Source organism: Aedes albopictus, chromosome 2 (assembly GCF_035046485.1).
Source record: "Aedes albopictus strain Foshan chromosome 2, AalbF5, whole genome shotgun sequence".
In the NCBI taxonomy this organism is placed as follows: Eukaryota; Metazoa; Arthropoda; class Insecta; order Diptera; family Culicidae; genus Aedes; species Aedes albopictus.
The window spans coordinates 125594198-125617596 of record NC_085137.1 but is presented as its reverse complement, the minus strand read 5'-3'; the positions used below and the strand labels follow the sequence as shown (position 1 = coordinate 125617596).

Genomic DNA, 23399 nt, shown 5'->3' with positions numbered 1-23399 from the left:
ATGAGCTGATTTTTTGTATGGTGAGAAGGTCTATTCTCCGTTTCTGCAAAGAAATGGTGCAAAAAGTGTGGGTATTATGATTCCTTGCCTAATTTGATGCTGTTTGAGCAAAACTTTGGATAACTATGTTGTTTATGTTGCAAGAAATGGAGAAAACAACAACACTGTTGCCCAAAGTTTTGCTCGAGATTTTGCTCAAACAGCATCAAATTAGGCAAGGAATCATAATACCCACGCTTTTTGTACCATTTCATTGCAGAAACGGAGAATTGACCTTCTCACCATACTAAAATTCAGCTCATTACTACAAATCTAGTACTTCACCGATCCGTCCTATTAAGCCGTTTCGTGTTCAAAAGGAATCGCTCAAGAAATTATTTTTTGACCGATTCCTGGCAGAAATTTTCTACAGTGGCTGCCATTTTAATTGTTATTTCTTCGCAACTGCGTACTACACACTAAGATCAACTCGATATTTTATCCATCTTTTTACTGAGTTCTCAACAGCAGAATGAACTCGGGGTTGTGGGCTCGGGGTAAGACTCTGTGCTGGAGAGTGCATTTTTCTTCTCCAGAATTGCTCAGAATTTCTCAGGATTTCTCCCGGTTTGCTGAGGTGTTGCCTGATACTATCGCAAAATCAAAACAATATTGCCCGATAACCTGCCTGTCGTGCAGTTCTAGCGAGGTACACGCTATGTCCAAAGGGAAGTATTATCAAAATCGAATGTACCTCAAATGTTATTCCCTATAGGATCGTGAACCTCTAGTTTCAGAATTTGTGCGGTTAAAAATATTTCGTCTTGGTTTTTTTGATATTTTTAATATTTTTTACTATTTTCCCATACGAATATCGAAAAAAGTAATTTTAAGCGCAGTTTCGAGTTCTAAAGGAATCGCACAAGAAACTTCTTGGCAGAAACTTTCTTCGGTGACTGCCATTGAACTCAACTGTCATTTCTTTTCTACTGCGTTCTGCGATCGAAGAAAAACCGGTTTCTTGAGCGATTCAGGCAAGGAATTTCCCATGCATCAAGATTCCTTCTGAACTGCAAACAGTGCTTTAAGGTCAATTTCGTCTCATATAAAAATGTATGAAAAAAAAACCCAAGATGGATTATTTTTAACCACACATTTTCTGAATCTAGAGGTCCGAAAATATGGTTCTAGCGAATAAAGTTTAAGGTACATTCACTTTTCATCTTGCTTTTCATAATACTTCCCATTGGGCATAGCGTGAGGTACAAGATTAAGAAAACTGCACATCCCGTAATTTCGAGAAAATCGTTTAAAAAATCGTGTAAAAACGCCGTGTAAAAATATAATGTATTTATTCCGGATTTCAACTGGATTGATAATATAAAATTGACCCACCCTAATGATATGATGATTAATCTAGTACTGCACGCCTTTGTTTCCACCCCTGCAGTTGACAGTTCGTCTCAAACTTTTTTCTTCTTGTGCGACGTCGCGATGCGATGCGAATGTCAGAGAAAAACAAACAGTGTAAAACGGAGGAAAAAATAATATCTCCGCCGTCGTGAATTTTCTTCCCGTAAATCCGGTCTGAAAAAGTGTAGTGATTACCAGTTCTAACCGCGAGTGACTCCCAGAGTATCGGTCCGGGGCTAGTGTAGTGCGTGAATGCGTTCGCGAGCGCGAATCGCAGTGCTCCGCGGAAAGGGGGAAGAATCAACGCCATGAAGGCCATCGCTACTTCGTCGCGAGTGAAATCCCGGAGGGTTCGTCCGGAGCTGAGTGTTTGTTTTGTGATAGTCTGTTCGGTGGCAGTTCTGCTGGGGCACAGTGGCCGCTGCTATGGCGAATCCACCGATATTGAGCTGGATGCCAAGGCCAACAAGCTACACCAGATCGACAGTCTGAATTTGTTGCTCTATACGTTCCTGCTGACCCTGACGGTCCTGACCATTTGGCTGTTCAAGCATCGCAGAGTGTCCTGGTTGCATGAAACCGGACTAGCGGTCATCTACGGTGAGTCACTCAAATCATCATCTCGCTTCTTAGTAGGTGGTGTGCCCTTTGTGTCGCTTCATTATGAGCTGTGATAACACAGCCTGCTGCTGTTTGAAATGAAACTGTATCGGGTTACTCAGTGGTTCCCAAACTTTTTGCTATCGCGGTCCTTCAATTTTTCTGAAATTTTCACGACTATCTTCTTAGCAATCTTTGAATTAAAAAAAAAACGAGCAATTCTTTCCGAGATTCTTCCTTCAGAATCTTCCAGGATTCCTGAACTCCGTTTGATTCCCCCGGGGATTCTCCAGAATTTCTTTCCGCGATTTCTTCCCGGTATGCTACCAGAGTCCCTTGTCCCCCAACCTGAGTTTTGTCTAAGATTTTTTTGTGTGATTATCCCGGGATCTCTACGGGATTTTCTCTCAGTGGGCATCCATTAAGTACGTCACGGTCAGAGGAAGGAGGGGGGTTTCCAGAAAATGTAACAATCAATGCATTAGGTATACGAAAAACCCGTACGAAGGGAAGATTTTGCAAGGCGTACAAAATGAATGCCCCTAGGATATTTCCCCGTATATTCAGGATTTCTCTTGAATGATTGGGGTATTTCTGCCAGATTTCTATAGGAGTTATTCCTGGGATTTCTACTAGATTTCCTCCCAGGATTTCTTCAGCAGTTTTACCGGGGTTTCTGCAGAAGTTCTTCCTGATGGGATTTCTTCCGGGAGAACTGGAAGTAATTAGGAAAATTCCGCGAGGAACTAACTCTGAAAACCTCTAAGAGATATCCCGAGAGAAGATATGGGAGAAATCCCGCAAGGAACTTGAAAAGAAATTCCATGATATTATCTGGAAGATATCTCTGGAACAACTTTTAAAGAAATCTTGCAAAAAACTAAGTTGAAGTCGCTGGAAAGCTATCTCGCAAAACCGTTCTTCGTAGGAAATTCTGCTAGAAACTCTGAGAGTATACCGGAAAACCCTGGGAGATACTCTTGCAGAATTGTCCTGGGATATCCTTAGAGGTTCCTACAGTGCTGTTTTCGCGATTTCCTTCGGGAATTTCTGCAGAGATCTTTTGCGGTAATTCTGCTGGTATTCTTTCAGAGATTTCTACAGGAATTTCTCCATATATTCCTTCCAAAATTCCACTGGATATTGCTCCAATAATTCCATCTGGAATTATTCGAAGTGTTTCCGCAGTTCATCAAGAAATTCTTTCAGAAAATATTACTAGAGATTATTTAAAAAATACTCAAGGAATTGCTTAAATTTTTTTAGAAAAATACCTTAAAAAGTCCATCTTATTCTTACTTAATTAATTTGTCTAGAAATTACTGCAGACATGGATTTCTCCAGATTTTTTATGCAGGGATTCCTAGAGAAATTCTTCCAGGAATTCTCTAAGAAAACTCTCCTGAAATTCCCTAAGGAATTACTCATGGAGTTTCTTCAGAAATTCCTCCAAGGATTCACCCGGGAATTCATTGTGTGACTTTTTCAGCAACGACTCCCGAGATTATTTTAAAAATGCCTCCAAGCACTCTTCTTGGGATTCCTTCAGGAATTCCTCCTGAAATTTTTGCAGAAACTCCTCCAGGAACATCAGAGATTCCCCTAGGAATTTCTCTTAGCATTGCTTCCGAGATTCCTCCTGGGGGTTTGTCAGGTAGTCCTCCAGAGGTATACTAGTACAGGGATTCCTCCACGTATTCTTTTAAGGATTCCTTCGGGATGTTCTCTAGAATTTCAGGGATTTCTTCAATATTTTCTTCTGGGATTTTTTCAGAAACTCCTTCTGGAATTCCCTCAGAAATTGATCATTGCATTTCTTTCTGAGCTTCCCCCAGGAATTCTACAATGGAGTTCTCCATTATTTGCTTCAGGAATTGTTCCAGGATTCCTCTGTAGGTTCCTTCAGGGATTCGTCTGAAAATTCCTACAGGGGTTCGTCCAGGAATTCTTCTAAAAATTCAACTAGAGATTCCTCTAGGAGTTCCTCCATATATTCCTCCAGGTATTCCTCTTGAGACACCTCACGGAATTGCTCTAGAAATTCCACTAGGAATTCCTCCAGGGATTCTACCTGAAAGTTCCTTAGTGATTCTTCAAGAAAATCCTCCAGAAATTCCTCCACGGATTTCTCTAGGGTTTCTTCCAGAAGTTCCTATGGAGATTTCTCAAGGAATTTCTCTAGAGATTCCTCCAGGAATTTTACAGGCATGTCTCCAGGGGTTCCTCCAGTCATTCCTACAGGAGTTCATCTAGGGAATCCTCTAGGGATTGCTCTAGGAATTTCTCCAGGAATTCTTTTAGAAAAACCTCCAGGCATTGCTCCAGAGATTTTTTAGGGTTTCCTCCAGGGAGTCATCCTGGCATTCCTCCAGGATTTCATTCAGAGGCTCCTCCATAAATAACTTTAAGAATTCCACCAGGAATTGCCCCAGGCAAATCTGCAGAAATTTTCCCAGGAATTCCTGCAGAAATTCCTTCAGGAATCAATCCAGGAATCCCTTCACAAATTACTATGTCAATTTCTCCAAGAACTCCTCCTCCCGTAGTTTATACAGGCATTATTCCAAAAATTCCAGGGATTCCTGTATAAATTCCTCTTGAGATTCCTCTAGTAATTCTTTCATGAATTTATTCAGAAACCCTCCAGGGATTTCTTCAGAAATTCCCCCAGAAATTGCTCCCGGATTTTTTCCAGAAATTATTCCAAGTATTCCTCCAGGCATTTCCCCAGGGATTCCTCCAGGAATTCCACCAAGAATACCAGGAATTAAATCAGGAATTTCTTCGGAAATTACTACAGCAATCTTTTCAAGTTTTTCTTCAGTAATTCCTCCAGGAATTTTCCAGGGTTTTTTTTCAGGAATTCATCCATAAAGATCTCCACAAGGAATTCTTTCCAGGGTTTCTCCAGGAGTTATTTCACGGATTACTCCAGAAATTCCAGGAATTCCTTCGATGATTCCTCCAGTAATTCATCCAGATATTCCTCCAGGAGTTCCAGAATTTTTCTAGGAATTTCTTCAGAATTTCTCTAGGAATTTCTTTAGAAATTTCTTTAGGAATTTCTTCAGAAATTTCTCTAGAAATTTCTCTAGATATTTCTTCAGAAATTTCTGTAGGAATTTGTTCAAAAATTTCTCCAGGGATTCCTTACATAATTCCTCTAGAGATTCTTCCAGAATTTATTCAGGAATTCTTCCAGAGGTAGTTCCTCGGAAGAACCCCAAGAATCACTCTTGGGATTTTTGCAGGAATTCCTCCTGGAATTCCGCCAGAACTTTGTCCAGAATTTCTCCAGGCATTCCTCCTGAGGTTCCTTTAAAAATTGCTTCAGGGATTCCTCCAGAAATTCCTCCTGGGATTTCTCCAAGATTTCTCCAGAGGTTCTTCCAATAATTTCTCCAGAAATTTCTCTGAGGATTGTTCCTGCAACTTCGCAAGAGGTTTCGTCAGAAATTTCTCCAGAAATTCCTCCCAGAATTCCTGAAAGGAATCCAGAGATGCCTCCAGGAAATCCTCCAATTATTTCTTCAGAAATTCCTTCAGGGATTTCTCCAAGAATCTAGTAGAGATTCCTCTAGGAATTGCTTCCGGGAATTTTCAGGAATTCCTCCAGTGATTTGTCCAAGAATTGCTCAAGAAATTCCTCCAAGATTTCGACCAAAAATTCCTCCAATGATTCCTCCAGAAATTTGTCTAAGAATTCCTCACGGGATTCTGCAAGCAAGCGATTTCTTCAGAAATTTCTCCAAGGATTCCTCCCATATTTGCTCTCTGGATTCCTCCAGGGATTCAAGTATACTTTCAGAAATTATTCCAGGGTTTACTCTAGTCCAGGCATACCTGCAGAAATTTCTCTAGTGATTTCTCCGGGAACTCTTTCAGGGATTGCTCCAGGAATTCTTTTAGTGATTCTTTCAGAAATTCCTCACGGGATTTTTTCATCCCTTTGGCCAGGAATTTCAGAAATGTGTTCATCAACTTTCCATGGATTCACCCAAGTTTTTTTTCCAGAATGACCTGAAGATTTTTTGAATTATTTGAAGGACTTCTAGAGCAAGCCCTTCAGTGATTTGTATTGGAATACTTTGAAACAATTTTAGCGGGATACAAGAGTTAGGAAATTCTCCAAGAAGCCATCCAGGAATTCTTCCAGAATTATCTTGAAGAAATGTTTAGGGATTTCATCCACAAATTTATTCATGAATCCATCCATGAGTTCCTTCAAAAAATACCCCCTGCAGCTCCTGCAAAGGAGTTTCTTCTGATATTTATCCAGCAATTCTTTCAGGATCATATTCTGTTATTCTTTTACAGTCACTGTGACTTACTTCAAACATATAAGTATTTACATGCGCTTTTAGATCCAAGGGCTGAAAATCTCTTAAATAAAGACAAATCAATCAATCAATCAATCGCTTTCAGACATTTCTCTAAGAAAATTTTCAGGAATTCATCCAGAGAAGACTTTTTTGGAATTCTCCCAGGGATTCCTACGGAAATTTCTCGAGAAAATGCACCACGAATTCCTATAGGAATTGCTTATTAAATTCCTCGAGACATTCCTGCTATTCGTCCAGGAATTCCTTCAGGTGAGCTCCAGGTTTTTTCCAAGAATTCCATCATTTAAGAGTTCTCCGAAAATAATACTTCAAGAATTTCTCCAGGGATTTCCTACAGAAATTTTTACAAGGAGGCCTCGAGGGTTTCCTCCAGTGATAGTTTTGAGGCTTTTACGAGAATACCTTCAAAAATTCTTCAAAGGATCCTTCCGGGAAAACGTTAATTGATATCTGTTTGAGATTATGTTCTGGGGATTGTATATTCATTGTAGTAGGCTACGAATGAGGTAGGACATAAATAAACGTCACTTATGTATAAGAATCCAAAGCTACCAAATGTGTTTTACTGAACACTACATTGGCGACGAGGATAGGATCCCTTCCGAAGGAGGCATCTGGAAGAAGAAACTGGTGTAGCGGCGAAACCAGAAGAAACGCAAGTCAGCGATCCCAGAAGCTCCAGCAATCAGAAAATTTGGCAGCGAAGAGGCGCGGAGAAAGCTTGGGACGGCATTCGTCGACAGGTGTGGCAACAACGTTCAAATGAATACCGTAAAGAAGGTGGAGTTTCGCTGACTCGATTTATTCCAGCAGGTTGCGTAGTGACATGTTTCAGATGATATGCTCATCATTCCAGGTTGGAATAAAGCTCAGGACGAAAACAAAAAGTTTTAGTTTTGAACGAATTATTTCAGACCAATTTGGCTTGGAGCTGTCGTGGTGTAAAGAATTGTTTGATTTTGTCTGACACTGGTTCGTTGCTAAGCAGCGAAACAGCTAATAGTTTAGTTGCTGTGATGAAAAAATAGTAAATGATAAATAGACAAACGTACTTTATTATTTACAAATACAAATACAAATACAAATACACATTCCTGAATCAAATTCATAAAAGAATAGTATGTATGTCAACATATTTGTGGGAGTTTGGGTATTGAAAGTTAATTTTTCAGTGGATCTTCCTAGTCAGGCCCAGCATTCATAATTAATATAACTTATTCAAGCAAAATGGAATTTCCTGACAATTGCAAACTTCTGGGGTAATCGCTCTCTTTGTTAGAATAGCATCAGTTTGAAACCTAGTACCACTAGTACTTTTACAAGTTTAATGTTGGAAAAAGGGTATTTGTAATATTGTCGGAAACCTATTTTAAAGCAATTGAAATCAAAGTTAAATTTTGCCTCCATAATAAGAACAGTATATGTAGGTACCTATAATTGGTGCAAGTGATTAATTATCGAAAGCTGAGATAAGGGCAGTTTTAATATTTTTACAATTAAATTAAGATGCGAAACTACAGACAAACGAGTTGAGGCCTCTAACTGTGTGGTATGATCGATTTAATTTGTTTAATTTACTACAAGAAGCTACTTTTACCTCCATGATTGACGTTTATCCTATTGAAAAAAAAAATCATCAGTATTTCTAGCTTGATATGAAAAAAAAACATAACTCGTTGAAGGATAGCTATTATTGGATTACATAAATTTGTGTTGGAAGTTATGTGAAGTTTACGTGACATTATGATTCCGATGTTGAAGAACGGATAGCCATGCGCTCTATTAGACAGGTTCAATTTATTATGAAACTGACATACAAAATTGACCATTCAAGAAAATACTGTTAGTTATTCTAGCCGTTCTTTATTCTTTGAGAAGTTTGAATGAAAACATATTGATTTGATATTAACCCTCGAGTGATCATGATGTTGTGTTTTGTACAATACGTTGAAAAATCTAGTTTTTTTTGTATTCAGCATTAGCATGGTGCAGGCGGTGGTGGCCAACCACGTAAGTTACGGAAGAATAATTTCATTTAGTTTGCACACATTCCTACACCCACAACAAGCACAATAAAATAATTAAAGTTGGAAGCAATTGCATTTGAATCAAATGTAATAATTGAATTCCACTATCATGTGTTTTAATCCATTTGTTATAACAATACAGATACTTGAGGAATGATTGAAAAAAAATATGCAATCGCTTTATTGAGCATGATGCAAATAAGAAAAGTTACATTACATTTAAATGTAAAGGCAAACGATTGAAATACTTTTCATACAACCAGTTGTTTTGAAATGGGGGTAAGTGAAATTTATTCAAACATATGAATAGAAAAGTTACAGAAAACATAAATAAGACTTATATTCATTTCATTTATTTAGTTAACATCAAATTCATGATAATACTGAATCAACAATTTGCCGCCATAATACTCGATTTGCAGCTGCAGCTCTCCAACGTCGGTCACGCCCAACACTCGCCAGATCACGCTCCACCTGGTCCGCCCATCGTGCTCTCTGCGCTCCACGCCTTCTTGTACCAACCGGATGGTTAGCAAACACCAACTTTGCAGGGTTGTTGTCCGGCATTCTTGCAACATGCCCTGCCCATCGTATCCTTCCGGCTTTGGCTACCTTCTGGATGCTGGGTTCGCCATAAAGTGCAGCGAGCTCGTGGTTCATCCTTCTCCGCCACACACCGTTCTCCTGCACGCCGCCGAAGATCGTCCTTAGCACCCGTCGCTCGAAAACTCCGAGTGCTTGCATGTCCTCCTCGAGCATCGTCCACGTCTCGTGCCCGTAGAGAACCACCGGTCTTATTAACGTCTTGTACATGGTACATTTGGTGCGGGGGTGAATCTTTTTTGACCGCAGTTTCTTCTGGAGCCCATAATAGGCACGACTTCCACTGATGATGCGCCTTCGTATTTCACGGCTCACGTTATTGTCAGCCGTTAGCAAGGAACCGAGGTAGACGAATTCTTCTACCACCTCGAAAGTATCCCCGTCTATCGTAACATTGCTGCCAAGGCTTGTCCTGTCTCGCTCAGTCCCACCTACCAGCATGTACTTTGTCTTAGCCGCATTCACCACCAGTCCGACCTTTGCTGCTTCACGTTTCAGGCGGGTGTACTGTTCTGCCACCGTTCCAAATGTCCTAGCAATAATATCCATGTCATCCGCAAAACATACAAATTGGCTGGATTTCGTGAAGATCGTACCCCGGCTGTTGAGCCCGGCTCGTCGCATAACACCTTCCAGGGCGATGTTGAATAGTAGGCAGGAAAGTCCATCACCTTGTCGTAGTCCCCGTCGAGATTCAAATGAACTGGATAGTTCACCCGAAATCCTTACGCTGTTCTGCACACCGTCCATCGTTGCTCTTATCAGTCTAGTCAGCTTCCTGGGAAAGCTGTTCTCGTCCATAATTTTCCATAGCTCTGTGCGGTCGATACTGTCGTATGCCGCTTTGAAGTCGATGAACAGGTGATGCGTTGGGACCTGGTATTCACGGCATTTCTGGAGGATTTGCCGTACGGTGAAGATCTGGTCCGTTGTCGACCGGCCGTCGATGAAACCGGCTTGGTAACTTCCCACGAACTCATTTACTTTAGGTGAAAGACGACGGAAGATGATCTGGGATAGCACTTTGTAGGCGGCATTCAAAATGGTGATCGCTCGAAAGTTCTCACACATTAACTTGTCGCCTTTCTTGTGGATGGGACAGATTATCCCTTCCTTCCACTCCTCCGGTAGCTGTTCGGTTTCCCAGATCTTGACTACTAACTGGTGCAGACAGGTGGCCAACTTTTCCGGGCCCATCTTGATGAGTTCCGCTGCGATACCGTCCTTACCAGCCGCTTTGTTGTTTTTGAGCTGGTGGATGGCATCCTTAACTTCCCTCAGCGTGGGAGTTGGTTCGTTTCCGTCCTCCGCTGCACCAACATAGTCATTTCCTCCGCTGCCTTGGTCCTCCGTGCCTACATTCTCTTCGCCATTCAGGTGCTCGTCGAAGTGCTGCTTCCACCTTTCGATCACCTCACGTTTGTCCGTCAGGAGGCTCCCGTCCTTATCCCTGCAGATTTCGGCTTGCGGCACGTAGCCTTTGCGGGATGCGTTGAGCTTCTGGTAGAACTTGCGTGTTTCCTGTGAACGGCACAGCAGTTCCATTTCCTCGCACTCCGCTTCTTCCAGGCGGCGCTTTTTCTCCCGGAAGAGACGGGTCTGCTGCTTCCGCTTCTGTCTGTATCGCTCCACATTCTGTCGGGTTCCATGCTGCAGCATTACCGCCCGCGCTGCATCCTTCTCCTCCAGAACCGCTCTGCACTCCTCGTCGAACCAATCGTTTCGTCGACTCCGTTCTACGTACCCGATAGTGCTCTCAGCTGCGTTGTTGATGGCTGCTTTGATTGTACTCCAGCAGTCCTCTAGAGGGGCCACATCGAGCACACCCTCGTCCGGCAACGCTGCCTCGAGATTCTGCGCGTATGCGGTGGCGACATTCGGTTGCTTCAGTCGCTCTAGATCGTACCGGGGCGGCCGCCGGTAATGTACGTTGTTTATAACGGAGAGTTTTGGGCGCAGTTTAACCATCACCAGGTAGTGATCGGAGTCGATATTAGCGCCACGATAGGTCCTGACGTCGATAATGTCGGAGAAGTGCCGTCCATCAATCAGAACGTGGTCGATTTGCGATTCCGTTTGTTGTGGTGATCTCCAGGTGTAACGATACGGGAGGCTGTGCTGGAAGAAGGTGCTACGAATGGCCATGTTCTTGGAGGCGGCGAAATCGATGAGGCGTAGGCCATTTTCGTTCGTCAGCTGGTGGGCGCTGAACTTTCCAATCGTCGGTCTGAATTCCTCCTCCTGGCCTACCTGAGCGTTTAGATCCCCTATGATGATCTTGACGTCGTGGTTTGGGCAGCGGTCGTACTCGCGTTCGAGCTGCGCGTAAAATGCGTCTTTGTCATCATCAGTGCTTCCGGAGTGAGGGCTGTGCACGTTTATTATGCTAATGTTGAAGAATCGGCCCTTGATCCTCAACCTGCACATTCTTTCGTCGATCGGCCACCAACCGATCACGCGCCTCTGCATGTCGCCCATCACTATAAAAGCTGTTCCCAGCTCACGTGTGTTGCCGCAACTCTGGTAGATGGTATGATTACCTCTAAACGTTCGCACCATAGATCCTGTCCAACACACCTCCTGCAGCGCTACGATTCCGAACCCGCGGTCCTTCAGTATATCGGCGAGTATGCGGGTGCTCCCGATGAAGTTGAGAGATCTGCAGTTCCACGTACCGAGCTTCCAATCGCAAGTCCCTTTTCGTCGCTGTGGTCGTCGCCATTGGTATCGGTTCGCATTCTTCTCTTGTTGATTTTCCGGTGCTAAAACTAATAAGACTTATATGTATTTACTCAATCAAGTAAGCGGTGTTTTGTCTATTCATTTGAATATTAAAAGTAGCTCACAAATCTAATTTACATGGCCCCACAGTTCATTTATTTATTCTAGCATTGTTGGCCTGCGTAAAGTTAAGATTAATCAAGAACATGTGAGTTTGTTCACTAACCATTGAGATTGGTATCCTTGCAAATGAAAGGAACATGAATTAGCCTTCGTTACAGATATGGTCTGGTTCTCAGATGTACTACTGTGAAAATATATCGTAAAAATAATACGTTAATTGTTGCTCATGTTGTTGCTACTAACTAGAAATGACAATGTTGTAAGGATCATGATTCGTAGAAAAAAAAAACATATTTAAAGCGTTTATATTGTAAATTAAAATAGCGCTACTGACAATACTATCTGCTTTTGAATTCCTGCTAGGACTTGAAAAAAATACTACAGCTATTCTGGTATATTTCCCCATAGCGAAACAGGGCATAGAAGATAAAAAGGAATCTGGTTTGGTTCTGTAGGACGAATTCAGGAAGTTTGTGAAAATTTGTCTCATTTCTAAAAGGAAATGAGGAAATAATCTGGTGAACGAATGAATGTAAAGGGAAAACTATGAGTGCTTCCGGTCTACATCTAAAACAAAGGGATTTATAAACCCTGGTCCGTTCCTGTAAAAGGAATTTAAAAAGATTGGAAAAATTCGGTCCATTTCTATGATGAAATGAAGGAATAGCACAAATCTTCAATTCCGTTTTTGGTTGAACAGTCCGGTCTACATCTCCGTATGAAACGAAGGGGATTTGTACATCCCGGTCCGTTTCTGTACAAGGAACGAAGGGAGATTGTTGAAATTCGGTCCATTCTATGTATAGAATGAAGGAATAAAACAGATCGTCCGGTCCGCTCCTGGGTAGATAGAAGAGAGTAAAGGGAACACTGATTCCGGTCTACATCTCCGTATGAAACGAAGGAGGTTTGTAAATCTCAGTCCGTTTCTGTCAAAGGAACGAAGGGAGATTGTTGAAATTCGGTCCGTTCCAAATAGAGAATGAAGGAATAAAACAGATCGTCCGGTCCGCTCCTCGGTAAAAAGAAGAGAGTAAAGGGAACACTGATTCCGGTCTACTTCTCCATATGAAATGTAGAGGAAAATGTTCCTGGTCCATTTCTGAAAAAAGAACGTAGGGAGATCGTTGAAATTCGGCCCGACTCAAGAATGAATCGAAGGAATAAAACGAATCATCCGGCCCGTTTCTTGTAAAGTATCTTAAAAAAAATAACATTGAGCAGACGATTATGACACAAGCTATAAATAGAGAAAACAACACTATATTGAATATAAAAACGAATCTATGCTATATCAATGGATTCAGCAAACCAGTAGTTTACTATAATATTCAAGTTATAAATTCGGTTCATGTGACTCTTGAATATATTATAACAGTTAAAATTCTAAGTCTAATTTCAGCCATCTATTGAACAGAAGTTGACGAAAATAAGAAGAATTATTCATGATAATAATCAATTTATTTGGAAAAATTGGAAAAATATGAAAGTGGATGGCTAAGTATAATGAGAAAAAATAATGTACATATATATTGGTGTTCAAATATTCATTAATACCTCTTTTCCCCAGGTTCAAGAACCTTCATCTTCATCTTTAGCGAGTCTCATAGCAGGAGAAACATGACGTAGAAGATTCCAAAGAATTAACAATCCCGTGAGATAACCTTCTGGAAATCAGTCAGTGATTATCTGTAGATACTCACATTATTATAATTAGAATGAAATCATGTAAAATTAATATTTAAATTTTATTAAAGATAAGGAGAGATGTAGTAGGCTACGAATGAGGTAGGACATAAATAAACGTCACTTATGTATAAGAATCCAAAGCTACCAAATGTGTTTTACTGAACACTACATTCATCTCAGAACAAGAGGGGACTAGGGGTATATAAAACTGTTTTTATAGAAATTTCGGCAAGGATGTTCTCGGAACAATACAACTGAGGGTATATTCTTAGAGGAATGGAGATCCAGGCTATTTCAAGTTTAAATTATGGAAAAATCTATGTAAGGGTTTCCATTGTGTTCTACTGGAAAAAATTTTGAAGGAAATCATGAAGAAAATTCTGAGTTAACCCTTAAATGAGTTCGTGATTTCCAAAAAATATTAAAGGCTTCTGAAAAAACAACGCACGAGTAAGGAGAAAAAATTACCCTTCCAGAAATTGGCCACCCCTACCAGCACCACACTGATTTATGTAGAATAAGCTAGTTTTTTTCAACGAGAATATAATTTTATTATTTTCAATTTCATCGTGTTACGTGTAGTCACAAAGAAACAGACGTAACACTCAGAACAAGTTATATTGAAAATCATCGTCACGAAATCGTAATCGCTTAATGCTAATCATGCTTTGTTTGGACAAGCCACCACTAGATGGCAAGCAGAAACAATGTCAGCGCCGCGACCGACCAACTACCGAATATTTGAATCAACCGTTAAAGAGGTAATCTATGGGAAGTGAGTAGAGTGTGACGTCTGTTTTTCTGTAATACAACATTTTTTTGAACAATACTTGAAGTAGACCTACACACTAAGATTCAGATGTTCCAGCTCAGTAATTTTTTCACTGAGTTCAGTATTTTTACCTCGATTTTTACCATCTTTTTACTGAGTTTTCAACAGCAGATTTTTCTCGGTACACTCGGTTATCGTATTTACCGTTCACCAGTAACGATATTTACCGTGCATCAGTAACTTTTGACAGTTTATTATCTGAGCTCGGTAACTGATTTACAGAATATCCGCAAAAGAAACAACCGAGCGTACCGAGTTAAATCTGCTGTTGAGAACTCAGTAAAAAGATGGAAAAAATACCGAGCTGATCTTAGTGTGTAAATCTTCATTTTGGGCGTATAATAGTAGTTTACGCAACAAGGTGCAGAATGAAGATTTCTACAGCACGAGTTGTACACTTATCCAACGAGGCTTGCCGTTTTTTGCAATTTCATAAATTACCACTTGAGGATAGTTTTTAACAAAACTTTTTCATCAAACTGCACAATGATATTCATAGTCATGTTTAAGAAAGTCTGTTCATAGCAGGTTATGCTGTGCAGTTGTCACAAATTTTGAAACCTGCGTCCAGAAAGCATCAAGAAGTTGATCAAAACTGAAAACAGTGCTGTAATGGTTCATTACGCGACGCAAATCAGTGCTGTAATGAACGATTACCGCACTACTAATGTGGTGTGAGAAAGTAGGCCTTTTCCTGGCAGATTTGCGTGAGGTAAAACAGCCTATTAGAATGAGAAACTGCAAAAAAGTAGGGGAGACTGGGGAGACTTGATCCCTTTTTCTTAATTTGCCTGTAACTTTAAGAAAAACCCAAAACTAGATCCATTTTTTGTACAGAATAGCAGGTAAACATCTATTGCAAGTTTATACAAAACAGAAGGACTTTAAATTATTGTTAAAGTTTTCAAAACTGTGTTTTTATGGAGGCATGTCTTATGATGTATTTTTCAAAAATGGGTCAAAATTGATCCCCTTTTGAGCACATGATTAATTTAAAGGGAAAATAATACCAGAAGCTTCCTATTCATTTTCTTTTCAAGTTTTCTTGCATTTTTAATGCATACGGTGTATTTGAAATTATAAGATTTCCTTAAATTGTAAAGGATATGCCGTATCTTGAAAATGGGGAGACTTGATCCCCCTTTTCATGGTTTGTACTAATATAATAATTACACAGCGTAACAAAAATTAACTTTTTGTCTGTCTCAAGAGCAAACTTATGTGTCTCCGAAGGATTTTGGGCCGCTGAATCCGAATCCGGGCTCAGATTTGCTCTAACACGTCACAATTTTGAGCTATACCTCAATTTATAGGGCAAAATATGCGATTTTGGGCTTTTTTGACAGCAAGTCATTAAGCAAGGAAATATTTTTTTTAAGCAATCAAAAGGTTAATTGGTCAATTGACATCTAAATTAACGACTCATGCAAAATATTTCGTTTTACCTAATCAAATTTGATAGTTTTAAGCGATTTATGTTAGGTACGATATTTCCCATACAAGTCACCCTCCAAAAGTTGCATGCAAGTTTTCATACTAACTTAAAATGCTAAAATCTATCAAATTTGATTAGGTTAAACGAAATATTTTGCATGAGTCGTTAATTTAGATGTTAATTGACCAATTAACCTTTTAATTGCTTAAAAAAATATTTCCTTGCTTAATGGCTTGCAGTCAAAAAGGCCCAAAATCGCATATTTTGCCCTATAAAATGAGGTATAGCTCAAAATTGTGACGTGTTAGAGCAAATCTGAGCCCGGATTCGGATTCAGCGGCCCAAAATCCTTCGGAGACACATAAGTTTGCTCTTGAGACAAAAAAAATGTTGCGCTGTGTTATCTGTCACGTTTTATCATTGAATATACTAGAATTCCGAGTAAATAGAGGGTTCCAAATTGAATTTTATTTTTCACATGTATAATGTGCGTGTAATCCTCGAGGGATCAAGTCTCCCCATGTCACTGTTGTATACACTAAGCTACATTAATTGAAATATTTATATAACAGCCCTATTTGAATAAATACATTTGATAGTACTTTATTTATACTATGTGCTGTGAAATTTTGACACCATTTGGTTCAATTTTCACAAAGTTATTGAGATTTTTCGGAATCGCCTAAAAGATTTCTGAAAGACTGAAAACAAACCATCAGCCATTAAAAAATAATGCAATACACAATTAAAATCAATTGTAGCCAAAACATTGTCGTCTGTCCAGATGTCGTTTTGGAAAAAATATGCTGGAAGAAAACTGTTTTTGATTCCGAGAAAATATGGGGGGAACAAGTCTCCCCAGGGATCAAGTCTCCTCAGTCTCCCCTATATCCAACCGTACGAACTGACGTAAAAAAACGATCGAGTGTATAACCTTTCAGTGGTGCAAACCACTGAAATGATACAATTATAGCATATAGCTGAGATGGGAATATTCAAATATATTAGCACTTAGTCATGCTCCGCATTAGACAGCATATGGCAAAAAAGCTTCGAGCGGAACCATTATCAGTTAGCAAGTGGAGGATCGAGTTACCATTTGATTCCCAGAAGCAAGTGAGTCTTTATCAAAGGCGGTCTCGCTAGATCAGGGATTCCCACATGTTGTTTCATTCCTCAAGTCAACAGAAAGCATGTACATTCAAAATACCCCATTTTCATGGAATTTAATATTATACCGGAAATTCGTAAATGCACACACAGTCGCAGCGATAAGTGAGCGGTAATTCAACAATACCATGATGTGTGTGTGAGAAGCAGGCTTTGTTTCAGTTGATACAGTACGCTAAAAAGAAAGATAATTCAGTTGATTACAGATTGTATAACTTTTGAGTGTTACTGGTTTCAATTATCACATCTAAATTAAAGGATGAGTGAGTCTAAAACGTGGTCGTTAAATCTTCACTCGTAGCTACTAATAACCTGCTGACCAGTCAATTTTATTCTCTATCCACAGTGGTCGAATCTGTGTTACGGCCATTATTGATTGATTAGGTAAAACCACATGTAGATATAAACAACAACTATTTCCGGTTTCGTAGCAATTCAGTCAGTGGTCATAGCCACGATTTAAATGCACACTGTCGATTTTTTTTTCCGTACATGATCGTTTTACAATTGAGGGAATCAATCCACACGACTGTGATGCCGGGGAAATCCATGCACTCTCGAACCTATCACCTTGTGTGGTTGAATCACTTTTTAATAGTTGTTCGTCAGCGCGTTGCAGTTTATAGATAGGTACGTGATTTAGTGGCTGGGTATTTGCCTGATTTATCTACTACTGCATTTGTTTGGGATTTATTGCTTATCTATTAAGCGTTTGAAGCTATTAAAGTATCACTTCACAATCACAACACTACTTGTACTTGCTATGAACTTGTTATGTGTTGAGAAGTCATAATGTAATAATTGTCAGGTTAAACTGCCACGTTTCAAAACGTCTTGTTCGAATTAACCGTCTTCTCATTTCACCGTACATGTTAAACTTCAAATTCAAAGAATAAAAGGCATGTTGTTTTTTTTTTGCAATTTCCAACTATAAGATACATACATGTAACAATTCATTACACTAAATTCTGTTTTTACGCGATTTTTTGTTCCGCGTAAAAAAAATCGTGTAAAAAAAGTTTTCAAAACTTTTTGTATCGGATCATTCTAAAATTTTGACAGGGTATCAAGGATGATAAGAGAGATCTCTGGTAGAAATTTGAGCCCCATCGGAAGTAAATTACGACCAGGAGAGAAGAATCTTTCCAAAAACACATCGCGTAATTTCGAGAAAATCGTGTAAAAAAAATCGTGTAAAATAAAACCGCGTAAAAAAAGATCGTGTAAAAAAAGAATTTAGTTATCATCATGCAGTCATGGCGGCACAAATTTCCCAAATGAAGGAGCCGACTTACTGATACCTGATCGATCATGCAACATGCAAATGTGTTTTTTTTTTCATTCAGTTTTATTTAACTTTCGAGTTATCACGCTGTTGTATTTTAATTTTGTACAACACGTTAAAATATCTCGCTTTTTATATTCAACAATAGCGTGGTGGGGCCCAACTGTGCGACTTACGGAAGGTTAAGAACAAGTACACATGGACACCGTTTAGAATCAGATAATAGACGATTCCGGTATGCAACTTCAAGATTCTATTCGCTGATTTTTGATACTGCTGTTGGTTTGATCGATTACTGTGATTAGTGTTTAGCATGTTCTGTAGGTTCACAAATACAAAATCATGATGACAGTTCATTTGGTTCGCACGATCAGGTTTCTTTCGTACATAACGTAGAGTGATTCTGTTTATTGGTATAAGCTATAAGGCAAATGCCTAGATAAATGCTTAGTGTTTAAATTGCATAGGTTTGCAACGAACAGAGATGTTGATTTTGATTGCAATCCGGTCGAACATCTATTTTAATCGGAAATGTCTCTCACTTGCGGTTGGACATAACGTGAAAATCTTAAGGTGAATATATAACGAAGCCACACTTTAAATTTTCAAAAGCACAAATCTGAGGAACTGAGGGTTGGTATGCGCTGAAAAGTTGATCGATTGCTCACCACTAGCAGGTCACCAAACGATCAACTTCTCAGCGCAATCCGTCTTTTGATTCCTCAGATTTGTGCTCTTGAAAATTCGAGGTGTGGCTTCATTATATATTCACCTTAACATTTATAGCGCGTTTATTGTTTGTAGGTATATTTGTCATGCCATTTGTAGTAATTACTAAAATAATTTCAGAAGAGTTTTAGAAAGCTTTGACCATTAAATTGATTACACATAAACCAAGCTTATCCGGCAAAAAGTTTTATTTTTCGTTAATTTCCAACTTTGACATTTCGTATCTTAGAAACGCAGAGTGCTAGATACTTGAAACCTTGGGCTTTTCTTAATTAGAATATTTACATTTGACAAAAAATATAACAAAAAGATCGGATGAGGGTCATTTTTTCTGTTTTTGTCCGCCTGATATCTTATAGTGCCATGGTGCGAGTTCCATAAAAAATCTGATGAAATAAACCATTCGAATTATTTAGGATTTCATCCACAATTATCAAACTTGGTTTCCATAAAAACCACAAAAAATTGGCCAAGTCCTACCTATATCTCTAAGAGTACCACTGCAATCTTATCATAGAATTTTACACCTAATAACAAGTTGGATTGAATAGCTAGATTTTGTGATTCTTATTCAAGGAAAAATAACATGCCCAATTTTCCGGATATACCGTATGCTGATATAGAGTAAATAGGGGTAGGCGGGGCAATATGGACACCCTAAGGTTTTTGCCAACTTTACCTGGCAAGATGTCAAAAAAGTTTAGTTTTTTTATACATGTATCCTTTTAAAGTCTATTTAGCATCTATTGCATAAGAATGCTCACGAAGAAAAATGATTTATTCACTTCAAAAAATGTTTTGAAAAATGTTAGTTTTTCATGACCGTCTTCAAGCATACGGGGCAGAATGGACACCCCCATAGGGCAATATGGACACCATGAGATTTTTACGAATTTCGTACATTATTTACACCTATAAAGTCATTTCATTATAAAACAACTATTATGGATGAATAATACGCCGAAGTAGTTCATTTTTGTTCAGTTAATTTAAATTCAGGCTGTTTTGGATAAAGCTTCGTTTTTGTCGGCATGTACAGCTGTGCCTAGAACAACTATTTTCCACTGCTGTCGTTTTTTGACCAATTTGTTTCACCCTATGTCTACTATAGTGAACATTTAAGGTGAATATATAACGAAGCCACACTTCGAATTTTCAAAAGCACAAATCTGAAGAACCGAGGGTTGCTTTGCGCTGAAAAGTTGATCGATTGGTCACCACCAGCGGGTCATCAATCGATAAACTTTGCAGCGCAATCCGTCTTTTGGTTCCTTAGATTTGTGCTCTTGAAAGTTTGAGGTGTGGCTTCGTTATATATTCACCTTAACCGAAAATATACTGAAATCGAAGAATTTGGTTGGTTTGTGATTTAGGTTATATTTTTCCCTTGCCGCTTCTTTCAAAAAGGTGAGTGTCCATTTTGCCCCGGCAGCAGAAGATATTTCCAAACTTGATTTTTGATATAATAAAGAAGAAAATATAAACATGTTAAGCATGTAGATACAGCAAAACTACTCGCATGTGTTCTAGAAATATCAGGTTTTAATCGACCTGCAATAAATTAATCACTAAATCTTATTTTAGATGGTGTGAAAATTATAATTTCCATGCACAAAAAGCGGAGGACGCAACTTTTTCGTGTAAAATCAAGTATAATTTTAATTTCGAATGTTTCTTTCCTGAAACTACGTTTTAGATAAATGGACTCCATTCATTAAAAGTTCAAAAAAGTTCGCATATTTCAAAATATTAAGGGTGTCCATTCTGCCCCGGGTGTCCATATTGCCCCGCCTACCCCTACAGTAGCTAGAAATTCAGAAATTTTCACTTGAATTCAATTATTATGAACATTATGCTAAGACAAAAAACCTGGGTTTTTTTCATGAATTCCTCCAGGGACACCAACATCTCCACAAATTCTTTGAGGTATATAATCAGGAGCTTTTCCAAGAAATTCTTCTTCGTGAATTCTTCCATGGACATCTTGCGTAGTTCCGTTAGTGATTGTTTCAGGGCTTGTTTCAAGTAATGCTTCAGGAATTCCTCGCACGATTCCTTCAGCAATTTTTACAGATACTTCTGCAAGGATTAATCCACGAATTCCTACAGCAATTTTGACATAGCTTCCTTCAGAGATTGCACCTTGGATTCCTACAGAGATTTCTTCTAGAATTCTTCTAAGGATTTCATCAGCCATTCCTCCTGGAATTTCCACTGGGATATCTTTAGAGGTTCCTGCAGTGATTGTTAGTGTTTTTTAGGATTTCTTCAGGAATTTAACAAGATATCCTTTTAGGGTTTTCTGTAGGTATTTAGAGATTTAATCACGGATTTCTAAATATATTTCCATATGGAACTATTCGATATATTTCTGTAGGATTTTTTTTTTCAGAAAATTTCACCACAAATTATTCCCTGGCCAAGATCACAGGGTTCGACGGTATTAAAGTGAAGGATGTTAATTTAAATTCTTGTAATGAAAATATCACCTTTAACACTTTAATGCGCCTCCAACGGTTCATTGCGAACCGGCTGCCACAGATGGAGTATGGCTGATTTATTAGAAATGCTCGATAAACAGGTGGAACCTGCTAGGGCCCAGTAGTTTCTATACCCAGGAAACAGTTCCGGTCGATTGAGTCTGGGAAGGTTTCGTGAGTCGTTGTGAATCATAATGAAAATATTTGTTTTGTGACGAGTCTCGGAATCTTTTTTGAGTCGGCAGACTTTAAACTGTTGCCTGGGCTTCCCACTATGTATTCGGTTAATTTTAACAAATACAAATTCAATTCAAATATGAAATAATTAGTAGTATCCATTAGCTAATACATAGTTCTCAACATTGATGTGCTTTCGTGATTTAATTTTCTCTATCATTATTTTTATATCTGATAGTATTGTGAGTAAACCCTAATATGTTTCGAATGCCTAATGCTTAATAACATTTTCTTCCAATATCAATTTAAAATAACTAAGAAACTAATAGTGGGAAGTGCAGCATTTAATAGTGCATGCTTATAGATTCGAAGCTAACGTGTGATCAAGACGAAATCGACAAAAACTGACTACTTCGACTTTGACTAACGTATACTATTTCAGGCCAAACATTTCAATAGGTCCTATCTGCATTTGAGAGGCTCTCTTTGTTCACTTTCTCTTTCAGTTATTTTAATGTAATGGTAAACTTTTCAACTATTTTTGCAATACAAATCAAAAGACGATTGTTTTGACCATCGTTCAATGCAAGGAGACAATCATAATACAAATAAACAGCTGAGATATTAACGAAAGAGAGGGAAAACAAAGAGAGCCTCTCTTTTGCAGATTGGACCTTTAGACATGTTTGGCCTGATTTATGACAAATTAGATATGTTTACATTTTTCAACTGAGTATATTAAAGGTTTTCTTTTATTTGGACTTATTTGGACAGATGCTGATAGTGCTAGGGATGTGGACGAAAAACTACTTTCAAAGATAATAAAAACAGTACTAAAATGAGGATCAACAAAAATGGACATAGCGAACACATCGACCATCTAACAGATCATAGGCACACCAAAGATTACTGAATTATAAATTTTAACAACAACTTTCTTTGAGCCTTGACATGACAAAAAAAAACAAATACGAAATCGACCATATGACAAAACCGAAACTTTCACACCTTCTACACGGAGAAATCAAACTACCTAATTTTTGGGTCGATTTTACTCAAAGCTGAGTGTATCGAATAAACTAGTTACCCAAAATTAGGTTGTTTTCCCTCTTTCCCTCACCGATGTTGTCAAAAACAAACAGAGATGCATCTACCCAACGGGGGTCCTTGAGCCCAATAAGCCAATTTTGGGTATATGCAGGTTTACTCAAATTTGGGTTGAATGAGGGGGGGTCTTGGGTTGAATTTACCTACTTTTAAGTAAATGTTTTTGCTGGAGGTGAAGGCAATTTACCTAGTGTGAGTTTAATCGATTTACCCAAATTTGGCTTATTGGGCAGAACTATGGGATTGCGTCAAAAGAACTCAATTTTGGGTAGTTTGGCGGCTCCGTGTACCGTAACCTTCTGAGTCAGTACGCAACACACAGCAAAAAAAATCTTGTGATATCACATCATTTTCGCTGCACATCAGTCGTGTCGTGAAAGTGACGTACAGATTACATTCCTTTCACGCAGCAAATCAGCCGCCGCAGCTTGATAGCGGGTCTAGCAATCGCTAGAACCAAATCGATAGATGCATCATATATAAGTAAAATATTGGCATGGATTCGTACAGAGATCCGTTGATTGTGAGGTATATCCCTTACCTCTCGTCTATTCCACCGAGTTAGAAAGTGGATGATAAATATGATACTGCTTCTAGGTTTCAGCTGAAGCGGGTCTGTTGACACTTTCCGGTGCCAACCAAGATGTACATGGTGAGTGTGATTATTGTTGGAAAACGATGTAACC

The 23399-nt window shown here is 39.0% G+C and overlaps 1 protein-coding gene across 8 annotated transcripts in view; it reads left to right on the top strand.

Moving 5' to 3' along the window:
* Positions 1-1492: 1492 nt before the first annotated feature.
* Positions 1493-23399, top strand: part of LOC109417759 (sodium/hydrogen exchanger 7) — a 47541-nt gene continuing 25634 nt past the window's right edge. For 4 of the 8 annotated variants that reach the window (XM_029853252.2, XM_029853254.2, XM_029853251.2 and 1 more), the window contains exon 1: positions 1493-1992. In XM_029853252.2, coding sequence (XP_029709112.1) covers positions 1701-1992 — 292 coding nt within the window. In that variant the 5' untranslated portion in view covers positions 1493-1700. The remainder of the gene's footprint in view (positions 1993-23399) is intronic. The other 4 variants (XM_029853256.2, XM_029853258.2, XM_029853255.2 and 1 more) reach the window with 1 other exon arrangement.